Source organism: Ranitomeya variabilis, chromosome 1 (genome assembly GCF_051348905.1).
Source record: "Ranitomeya variabilis isolate aRanVar5 chromosome 1, aRanVar5.hap1, whole genome shotgun sequence".
Lineage (NCBI taxonomy): Eukaryota > Metazoa > Chordata > Amphibia > Anura > Dendrobatidae > Ranitomeya > Ranitomeya variabilis.
In genome coordinates, this window is record NC_135232.1 from 629,142,279 (window position 1) to 629,154,471 (window position 12,193).

Sequence of the window (12,193 nt, forward strand, 5' to 3'; positions counted from 1 at the left end):
TAAAAACTTGTCACTCCTATGTATTCACTGCTTGAGAAAGGATACTATATCCGAAACATTGCCACGCCGTTTGGGCAATAAAGTCCACTTTTTTTGAGTTTTTTTGTGCGGTTTTCCTATATATATATATATATATATATATATATATATACACTCACCGGCCACTTTATTAGGTACACCTGTCCAACTTCTTGTTAACACTTAATTTCTAATCAGCCAATCACATGGCGGCAACTCAGTGCATTTAGGCATGTAGACATAGTCAAGACAATCTCCTGCAGTTCAAACCGAGCATCAGTATGGGGAAGAAAGGTGATTTGAGTGCCTTTGAACGTGGCATGGTTGTTGGTGCCAGAAGGGCTGGTCTGAGTATTTCAGAAACTGCTGATCTACTGGGATTTTCACGCACAACCATCTCTAGGGTTTACAGAGAATGGTCCGAAAAAGAAAAAAAATCCAGTGAGCGGCAGTTCTGTGGGCGGAAATGCCTTGTTGATGCCAGAGGTCAGAGGAGAATGGGCAGACTGGTTCGAGCTGATAGAAAGGCAACAGTGACTCAAATCGCCACCCGTTACAACCAAGGTAGGCCTAAGAGCATCTCTGAACGCACAGTGCGTCGAACTTTGAGGCAGATGGGCTACAGCAGCAGAAGACCACACCGGGTACCACTCCTTTCAGCTAAGAACAGGAAACTGAGGCTACAATTTGCACAAGCTCATCGAAATTGGACAGTAGAAGATTGGAAAAACGTTGCTTGGTCTGATGAGTCTCGATTTCTGCTGCGACATTCGGATGGTAGGGTCAGAATTTGGCGTAAACAACATGAAAGCATGGATCCATCCTGCCTTGTATGGAGCATCTTTGGGATGTGCAGCCGACAAATCTGCGGCAACTGTGTGATGCCATCATGTCAATATGGACCAAAATCTCTGAGGAATGCTTCCAGCACCTTGTTGAATCTATGCCACGAAGAATTGAGGCAGTTCTGAAGGCAAAAGGGGGTCCAACCCGTTACTAGCATGGTGTACCTAATAAAGTGGCCGGTGAGTGTATGTATATATATATATATATATATATATATATATATATATACATACATACATTTGCACCCACATATATGAATAGTACATGTGAAATTAAGGAATTTTGTAGTGTGCTAGTGTGTATATATATATATATATATATATATATATATATATATATATATACTCATGAAGAAGTAATAGGACGGCACAAGCAAAACACGAGCTCCATTGAATAGGGCTGATTAATGGACAACCAGCATGTATATATATATATATATATATATATATATATATATATATATATATATATATGGTACACTACTTAATTCCTTAGTTAAACATGTACCATTCATATATGGAGAAAATAAGTAAAATTAAAATAGTGATCATTCTAAGTATAATGGATGTTTTAGTATAAGGAATGAGTGCGGAAATGGCTCTTGCAATAGTTTAAAATAAAAATGATCCAATAGCTTACATTTCTTTTCCAATTCCTCATCATCCAAAAGCAGGCTGACTACTTCCTTTGGTTTCAGAGTGTCTGGTTTAAAATTTCCTCCAGAGATCACAACTCGCTGGATCTGTTAGAGAAGACGAAACATGAATCCTGAGTGTGCAACAAACCAATAAGTGAAATAAAAAGCCTAGGACATAGCATAAAACCCAACATGTACTCCTATGGACCATAAGGGGACGTGCGCGCCTTGTGGATCACATGTTGATGGACGAGTCTAAAGAAAAGGACACCCAATGTGCTGTACCTCGCTTTTCTCCTTTGCCCTCTGAAGTATACGTTCTTCAATGGTGCCTTTGCATATCAATCTGTAAACAGTGACTTGCTTGGTCTGACCAAGACGGTGGGCTCGGTCCATGGCCTGTTGGTCCACAGTCGGGTTCCAGTCGCTATCGTAGAAAATCACCTGAACGAGAATAATAGAAAGGGAAGAAAAATGTCCAGTATTAGGGTAGTAGTGAGTTTTTGCAATGGGAATGGTTAGTGGGTCGTATACACAAGTGTGGAGTGGAAATAACGCTTGTGCACATGTGGCGGTAGCAAACAACACCTGTACATTGATACAGCGGTCTGCAAATAGTTAGGGTTCAAAGGGGTGCTCTCTTTTCGAAAAATCCAAATTTGTGCATGTTATGGGCACTGAGCTCACCGGCTCTCCCTGTGTCGGCGGTACACCCCGCTTAGAGCCGCTGAGCTCAGCCAATATCAGACACTGGGAGCAGCGGCAGAAACTCAATGGCGGACACGGGGACTACATTTTTAAATAAACTGCTCCAGGCAAAATGTTGCCTTCCACACAGGACTTGCAGGCAGAAGCTTTATCACAGACTGAGGTTTCCAGAGCCTTACCGTATCAGCAGCAGTGAGATTAATACCCAGGCCCCCGGCTCTAGTACTCAGCAGGAACACAAATATGTCAGTCCTAATTGGGAAACAAAATCAGGGGAGAACTTTCATTTTTTTGAATAACATGAATCTAGGGGATAAGGGGAAAAAACCTAAAAAATGTAAAACTATCTGCCTAAAATCAGACTGACTTGAATCCATAAGTTAATGTAAGCAATGTCTGGTGTGGCCCCTGCGGCTCTGTACATTGTTCTGTGGCCCCTGCTGAGTGCTGCAGTTTATTTCCCGCTCAGGTGGAGCTCCACACATTATTGACATCCGGCTGATCTGTTGGAGGAACTGGGCGTCAGACCCCTATCATCTCATATTGATGGCCTATTGGTCCTGTGAGCATGTCACAAATATAGGAGTCCCGGAAAAGGACTTTAAAGAAAATTTGTCATCAGATTTTTGTTACCTCATCTAACTGCAGCATAACTGTAGGGGCAGAGACCCCTATTCCACCAATGTATCACTTACTGAGCTGCATGTTGCTGTTTTCATAAAATCAGTGTTTTATCAGGAGATTATCACTACAGGACTAGGTGTTTGCTGCCTCCTAGTACTCCTGTTCAGTGTAACCCCGCCCCTACCACTGATTGGCAGCTCTATGAGTATACTGAATATTTACAGAAAGCTGCTAATCAGTGGGGGTGGGGTTAAACACAGCTCAGCAGTCTGAGTATTTGCTGCAGAGAAAACTGTGATTGTATCAAAATGACAGGAAATAGCCCAGTAAGTGACTCATCGTTGGAATCAGGGGCTCAGCCCCTTCTTCATGCTTCTCTCAGATTCCCTTTAACATCAATGTGAAATGTATGCTAAATATTTCCCAACATACATCTGGCCATGACCATTTCTTTTACCTGCTCTGAAAGTCAGCCACCATGTCTCGTCTCTCAGAAATCTTGGAAGACCCGTCTAATCGCATGTACGTGTGCTTTCTATATACCATATATTCCTACAACGAGAGAATATGTTTACGTTACAGCAGCTGCATCGAAACTCACATTCTGATACCTGCAAAATACAGATCTATGCTGGAAAAGGGAAACTGTGCAATGAGAAAGACCATTGGAATGCTGGTCAGGGAAGCGTGCACGCTTTAGGCTATGTGCACACGTTCAGGTTTTTTACGATAAAAACGCTATAAAAACTCATTAAAAACGCATACATTATGCATCCTATCACTTAGAATGCATTCTGCATGTTTTGTGCACATGATGCGTTTTTTTCCGCGAAAAAAACGCATTGCGGTAAAAAAAGCAGCATGTTCATTAATTTTGCTGATTTTCTGCGTTTTTCCCGCTATTCTATGCATTGGGAAAAAACGTAAAAAAAACACACAAAAAACGAGTCAAAAACGCAAAAAAACGCATGCGGATTTCTGGCAGAAATGTCCGGTTTTTGTCAGGAAAATTTCTGCAAGAAATCCTGAAGTGTGCACATACACCCTTAAGGTATTTTTTCTGGTACTGTTGCTCCTTTTCTACCTATATACACTGTGTGCAGAATTATTAGGCAAGTTGTATTTTAGAGGATTATTTTTATTATTGATCAACAACTATGTTCTCAATCAACCCAAAAGACTCATAAATATCAAAGCTTAATATTTTTGGAAGTTGGAGTGGGTTTTTTTTTTTAGATTTGGCTATCTTAGGAGGATATCTGTTTGTGCAGGTAAGGCTTCATTCACACTTCAGTTGTTTGGCGTCAGTCTGCTCCGACATAGTGACGGATCGACGGATCCGTCACAATTGTTGAGAAAACGGTTCTAACGGATCCGTTTTTTTGACGGATCCGTTACTTAGGGGTTGTCTGGGAAAAGTATCTACTTTTTGGAGCATGCTCAATTGAAAAAGCGGATTGGGGCGACGGATCCGCCATATGACAGTCGCGACGGATCCGTCGCCCATAGGCGCCCATTCTATGGAATGGCGGACGCGACGGATACGTCGCGAAACGCCATTTCGGTGCAGACAAAAAACGTTATAATGTCCGTCAATGTCTAGATGACGTCCGCCAAATTTCGATGGATCCGTCACATGGCGGATGGAATGGACGACCATCCGCCACAATCCGTCGCTAATGCAAGTCTATGGGAAAATAGCGGATCCGCCCAAAAAAAATGGCGGATCCGTTATTTGATGAAAACGGCGGATTCAAACTGACGCCAAAAGACTGAAGTGTGAAAGAGGCCTTACTATTACTGTGCAGAATTATTAGGTAACTTAACAAAAACCAAATATATTCCCATCTCACTTGTTTATTTTCACCAGGTAAACCAATATAACTGCACAAAATATAGAAATAAACATTTCTGACATGTATAAACAAAACCCAAAAAAATTAGTGACCAATATAGCCACCTTTCTTTATGATGACACTCAGCAGCCTTACATCCATAGATTCTGTCAGTTCCTTGATCTGTTTACGACCAACATTGCGTCCAGCAGCCACCACAGCCTCCCAGACACTGTTCCGAGAGGTGGACTGTTTTCCCTCCCTGTAGATCTCATGTTTTATGAGGGACCACAGGTTCTCTATGGGGTTCAGATCAGGTGAACAAGGGGGCCATGTCATTATTTGTTCTTCTTTGAGACCTTTACAGGCCAGCCACGCTGTGGAGTAGTTGGAGGCATGTAATGGAGCATTGTCCTGCATGAAAATTATGTTTTTCTTGAACGATACCGACTTCTTCCTGTACCACTGCTTGAAGAAATTGTCTTCCAGAAACTGGCAGTAGGTCTGGGAGTTGAGCTTCACTCCATCCTCAACCCGAAAAGGTCCCACAAGTTCATCTTTGATGATACCAGCCCATACCAGTACCCCACCTCCACCTTGCTGGCGTCTGAGTCGGAGTGGAGCTCTCTCTGCCCTTTACTGATCCAGCCTCTGGCTCATCCACCTGACCCATCAAGAGTACGTCTCATTTCATCAGTGAATAAAACCACTGAAAAGTCAGTCTTAAGATATTTCTTGGCCCAGTCTTGACGTTTTATCTTATATTTCTTGTTCAAAGGTGGTCGTTTTTCAGCCTTCATTACCTTGGCCATGTCCCTGAGTATCACACACCTTGTGCTTTTTGTTACTCCAGTGACATTGCAGCTCTGAAATATGGCAAAACTGGTGGCAAATGGCATCTTGGCAGCTTCACGCTTGATCTTCCTAAATTCATGGGCAGTTATTTTGCGCCTTTTTTGCCCAACACGCTTCTTGCGACCCTGTTGGCTATTTGCCATGAAACGCTTGATTGTTTGGAGATCACGCTTCAAAAGTTTGGCAATTTCAAGACTGCTGCATCCCTCTGCAAGACATCTCACAATTTTGGACTTTTCAGAGCCCGTCAAATCTCTCTTCTGTCCCATTACGCCAAAGGAAAGGAAGTTGCCTAATAATTAAGCACACCTTATATAGGGTGTTGATGTCATTAGACAACACCCCTCCTCATTACAGAGATGCACATCACCTGAGTTACTTCATTGGTAGTTGGCTCTCAACTCTGAACAGCTTGGAGTAGGACAAGATGTATAAAAAGTATCATGTGATCAAAATACAACTTGCCTAATAATCCTGCACATAGTGTGTGTATGTATGTATGTATGTATGTATGTATGTATGTATGTGTATGTGTGTGTGTGTGTGTGTGTGTGTGTGTGTGTGTGTGTGTGTGTGTGTGTGTGTGTGTGTGTGTATATATATATATATATATATACCGTACATATACATACATACATAAATACACACACACACACATTTCTCTCTACAGGGAAATCATAGTAAATATACAACCGGCTATCATTGCAAAAGTCTCATTCTATATATAGGATTTCTCCAAGACGGTAGATTACCTCCAGCAAATCTATCATCCGGGTCATCTGAGAGTAAATAAGGACTCTGTGTCCTTGTGACTTGAGACGGGTAAGCAGCAGATCCAGTGCGTACAGCTTTCCACTGTCAGTAATGAGACTCTCCTTATCTGCAATGAACACAATGTGAAGGCAATGGCCACAGTAATATACAGTATGTACTAATGCTTCATATTACAGGACTGTAAGGCTCAATCACATGGAACAAAGTAAGAGTTCCAAGCTACATCCCTGCACAGTGTTATGTGCTGCTACAATATTATTTCAACTATGAAAGGGTTATGCCGCCCAATTACGATATTTTCACAAAGCATAGTATCTGCATAACTATTATTAATAGCCCAATATAAAGTTTCTTCTTCATCCCTTTCTGCACATCTGGGCATCCAGCTTCTTATAGCTGAATGTGCGGTGCTTTTCTGATTTACTAAAGCTACTATTACTAGCAGCACCCTTCTTCTCCTCAGTACTGCAGGCCCCCACACTCTCCTCTAACGAGTAACCATAAAATGTTTCTTTTTTTTTTTACTCACCCTCGGGATGTACAATTCTACTCAAGAAAACAGGAAGGAATGTTTTTAACATGATTTATTTGTTACTACTATTACTCACTAGTAGACCAATAGCAGGTTGCATGTATAAATATTTTGTATTTTCAATGTGCCTAGAAGTTAACCTTTCAGTGGTGGCTCCTGGGAGTCATCAAGGTCCAAGAGGAGGTATAGAGGAGTCGAGTGCAAGCAGGCTCACAGCAAACTGTGTGTGAAGGAATCCGAATGAAGGCGCACTCAGGATTCAGTAGTTCTGCATTAATATTTGTATTATGTATGGTCATTCTAATAATAGACAGCAAAGAGTCCATATAGGTTTAATCATGGTAGAAAGACAGACAACTCACATAGTAAAAGAAGTTTGAAAGGTTTATTCCATCAGAAGCATCAAATATGACATCAATGACACATTTCGGCTCTAGCATTATGTCTGAAAAAGGCGCAGTTAGAGCCGAAACACGTCACTGATGTTATATTCGATGCTACTCGTGGAATAACCTTCAAAATTTCTCCAACTGTCAGCGTTGGTCTCTCAATCTTTGATTTCATATGGGAAACCTTCAATAGACACGAGCACCACCAACTAAACAAGTATGATGTACTTTCATTTTGGCCAAATAAAGGTTTAGTGACGCGGTTAGGGTCCACCTTTACTGATAGTCAAGTCAGTAATGGACGCCCCTTTATTTGGTCGGTATTACAGGTATCACATGTAGACAGTTATCGTTGTGTTTCTAACATAGTTGTAAGTATTTCTTCCTGGATTGTCAATAATGGCTACACATTATGTATAGAATTGAACACATCCCTCCAGGTACATGCAGACACAACAGCATTAGCATTGCTCAGCTCCTAATTCAGAGGTGAATAGCACAAGACAATCCCTCATGGGGAAAATTATTCCATGATGCATATCGCAATCTGTTTTTTGAGGTTTGAGGGTGGCAAAATTATATGTGGGCTGGTTTGGTGTGGATGTACCCACAATGATGGACACCAGAAGATATTATGGCTGCACCCACAATGTTGGACACCAGAAGATACCATGCCTACACCCACGATGATGGACACCAGTAGATACTATGCCTACACCCACGATGATGGACACCAGAAGATACTATGCCTGCACCCACGATGTTGGGACACCAGAAGATACTATGGCTGCACCCACGATGATGGCCACTGAAGATACTATGCCTACACCCACAATGTTGGAAACCAGAAGATACTATGGCTGCACCCACGATGATGGACACCGGAAGATACTATGCCTGCATCCACGATGTTGGACACCAGAAGATACTATGCCTACACCCACTATGTTGGACACCAAAAGATACTACGCCTACACCCTCGCTGTTGGACACCAGAAGATACTATGGCTACACCCATGATGTTGGACACCAGAAGATACTATGCCTGCACTCACGATACTGGAGACTAGAAGATACTATGCCTGCACCCACAATGATGGACATCAGAATATACTATTGCTGCATCCATGATGATGAACACCAGAATATACTATGCCTGCACTCACGATGCTGGAGACTAGAAGATACTATGCCTGCACCCACGATGATGGACACCAGAATATACTATGGCTGCACCCACGATGATGGACACCAGAATATACTATGCCTGCACTAGCGATGCTGGAGACTAGAAGATACTATTCCTGCACCCACGATGTTGGACACCAGAAGATGCAATAGCTGAACCCACGATACTGGAGACCAGAAGATACTATTGCTGCACCAACGATACTGGAGACTAGAAGATACTATGCCTGCACCCACGATGATGGACACCAGAAGATACTATGGCTGCACTCACGATGCTGGAGACTAGAAGATACTATGCCTGCACCCACGATACTGGAGACCAGAAGATTCAATAGCTGAACCCACGATACTGGAGACTATAAGATACTATGCCTGCACCCACGATGATGGACACCAGAAGATACTATGCCGGCACTCACGATACTGGAGACTATAAGATACTATGCCTGCACCCACGATGATGGACACCAGAAGATACTATGCCTGCACTCACGATACTGGAGACTAGAAGATACTATGCCTGCACCCACGATGATGGACACCAGAACATACTATGCCTGCACTCAAGATACTGGAGCTAGAAGATGCTGTGCCTGCACTCAAGATGCTGGAGCTAGAAGATGCTTTGTACAAGACGGGGAGCCCTGTTGTCATAAAACAAAAAGAATATAGTGTTGTCAGCCGCACTGTAGTAGGATTTTAGGGGGTTTTCTATGACAGACATGTAGAGGTACCGTATATTTATTTTATACATTATAAATATCTTTTGTCATTTTGATCTGATTTCCCATTGATCCTCAGAATGCGAGTGCCTGGTCCCTCATTCCCACCTCCCAGTCACTATAGTGGAGAAATGACCACTCTGCCAGGACAGCAGAAATGTGCAGTACTCATTCTCAAGGTTGGTGTAGCACAAGTAGTCCCATCCCATGATTATTACTATATATCTTATCTCTTCTTTTTTATCATATGTGTGAACAAGAGAGAAAAACAGAAGCATAAAGCCCTTAAACAGTGATTCCCAGGGTCAGCAGTACAGGAAACAAAGATACGGCATAGTATAACTCACCGTGGGGGAGGGTGAGCAGTAACCACTGCACCAACTAGCCCCTCAATCCAGTGTCCCTTGTGCAATCGCCGCCATACATTTATCTTCAGCCGCAGTGTCAAATATATATTAAACATTAGAACTTTTGTTTCTATAAAAAAATATTCTAATAAACACCTACAAAATATTACTCACTGAGCCGGCATTGGTGAATAACAAGGCTATTTTATTGGATGTGCTGCCTAAATTTCCAAGTTGAGTGGATCTGTGTGATCATTGTGTGAAATTCAGTCCAGGTCCTATTCTGAAGGGTTCTATCAGCTCGGAAGGTTCACCAGTTCAATGCATTAATGTGTTACTGATAGTCAGTAGTGATGAGCGCCAGTGCTCGTTAGTCGTGTTTGCCATGGGTGCGAGGGTATGCACAGGTATCGCGGGTGATCGAGTGACATGTTAGGGTCCCCTTGTTTCGAGGTTGTTAGATAGCCAAAAAACATGTGGGGATTGCCTTTGTATGTCAGGCAATTCCCAACAGCAGCGAAAGACGCGGGCACTGGGACTGGAATATGTCACTCCAGTACCGGTGATACTTGGTGCATACCCGAGCACCCTCGGCAAACTCGAGTAACAAGCACTAAGTCGGCCATCTCAGCCGACTCTCCCATATACAGGAGCTCAGTAGGACAAGTGCTCCTGTGTTCTCAATGAGAAAGCCGCCATCACGTGCCTGACATGCCGACCAGCAGCTTATCTCCGGGAGAACAACACAATTGGCAGTCCGAAATCGGACATGACCGATCAAGATTTCTAGCAACTTTCAATTGTCCGAAGCCCCCATACACATGAGATTGCTGGCCGAACCCGCCATTAGCATAACGTGTATGGAGGCCTAAAGTCAATGTCGAATACGACCGTGTATCATAAGGTTGTAAACAAAATGACTAATTACAGGCAGTCAATCCAGCATCACCAGTCACATATGCATTGCACAAATGAAACTGAAGACAGTACACCCCTCACAAAAGCTCTTAAAAGCAACAGAAAATTGCATAGAAATGTTTTTTAACGCTAAAACCAATGTAATCAGTGCTGAAAAATGATCAATACTTATTTTTAACTACTTCTTGACCGTCCATAAACTAAAAATATCCACTTTCCTTTGTACGGATGTTCTAAACTAAATCAACAATGCAGACCGTGACGCTGTGAGAGCGGAGATGGCTGTCAGACACAGCCAGACTCTCCACAGAGAAAAAAAACATAGCTTATTACAATGTGGGTACACAGCACTGAACCAGCACTGGAGGACACAGATTATGCAGCACTGACAGTGCTTCCTTCTCCAGGCCCAGCAGTCACATGATTGCTGGGTGTAGCAGGAGGCACATTAGGAACTGCTGGGTCCTGGAGACTTAGTCAGCTCTGCTATGCAGCCAAAAGGCTACAATTCCCCTGTATTTGAGACTATCCTGATTCCAGCTATGTATAACTTATAGGGCTGCTTCCTGCAGAATTGATAAAATCAGAATTGATAAAATCACTATTTAATCAGCAGGATATTATCACTAGAGGACTAGTAAACCTAATGCCACTCAGTCCTCCATATTCATGAGCTCTGTATAACTCCGTCCCCACTACTGATTGGCAGCTTTCTGCCTATGCAGAGTGTACACAGAAAGCTGATTTTATCAAAACAGAAGCATGCAACGCAGTAAGAGACATCACTGGAATCAGGGTCTCTGCCCCAACATCATGCTGCTTTCAGATGAAGATCGCAAACCGGTGGTGACAGATTCTCGTTAAAATGTCCCCCAAAGGTTTTTAAAGACCTAATGAGAGGCACAATGTGTGATATAAATAAGAACAAACTATAATTTTACATGTCATGCAGCAAATTTCAGTGAAACTAAAAGTTTTCCTTTAAGCGATGATATTTGATTAAAGCAACCAACAGATGGGGCGCTGCTCATATGCTGGTTTCTTCATTTCAGGAAAGCGATGCATCCTGTTTGTAGTCTTTGTAATAAACACACACTGAAAACAATACTCTCTGTTACGGACATTTACTTAACCCTTCTCTAACAAGGTTACAAGTGCAATCTCTAAAATAATAATATTTGAAAGAAAAATGAGAATATATATTTTTGGTAGAATTATTTACGATTCAAATGGGTTGTCAAAGATAAAAAGAAAAAAAAGCTAAAAAAAACAACCAAAAAACTCACCTGTTCAATTACTCCAGTGGTTCCTGCCAGTCTTTGTTTCCCTTCCTGCTGTAATGACCTGCCTTAAAGGCACATGACAGGTGACTGCTGCAGCCAATCATAGGCACACAGCAGTCACATCGATGTACATGACGTCAGCCAGAGCTGTGGAGTTGGTAAGCAGAAGTTCCAACTCCTAGAGAAATGACTGCTAATTAGTAAATAAAACACATTTATTGGACGAAATTTAGGTGTCATCTCACCAAAAATTCTTCTTCTTTCGCCTCCTGGATTGATCCTTTTATTCAATTCATGGGAAAAATTTATATTCACTTGACACAGATGTTCACATTGCTGAGATACTAGATAAGTGACAGTCGGTGCTTTTAAAATTCTATGGAGAGGGGAGCAGCTAGAGGCAGTTACAGTTCTCCATGGAATTTTATGAGCACCAATTGTCATGTCCTATCACAGTAATGGGAAAATCTGTCTTCACTGAACTTGAGAATTTTGAGAATGAATGATCAGTTCA

General features: G+C 42.2%; 1 protein-coding gene across 1 annotated transcript in view; it reads right to left on the reverse strand.

The window, feature by feature from the left end:
* The window catches only part of INO80 (INO80 complex ATPase subunit), a 155,142-nt gene that overhangs the window by 34,583 nt on the left and 108,366 nt on the right, over positions 1-12,193 (reverse strand). The window contains exons 27-31 of the mRNA XM_077260847.1: positions 6,276-6,403; positions 3,291-3,385; positions 2,389-2,461; positions 1,787-1,945; positions 1,504-1,606 (exon numbers count right to left, since the gene is read on the reverse strand). Coding sequence (XP_077116962.1) covers positions 1,504-1,606; positions 1,787-1,945; positions 2,389-2,461; positions 3,291-3,385; positions 6,276-6,403 — 558 coding nt within the window. The remainder of the gene's footprint in view (positions 1-1,503; positions 1,607-1,786; positions 1,946-2,388; positions 2,462-3,290; positions 3,386-6,275; positions 6,404-12,193) is intronic.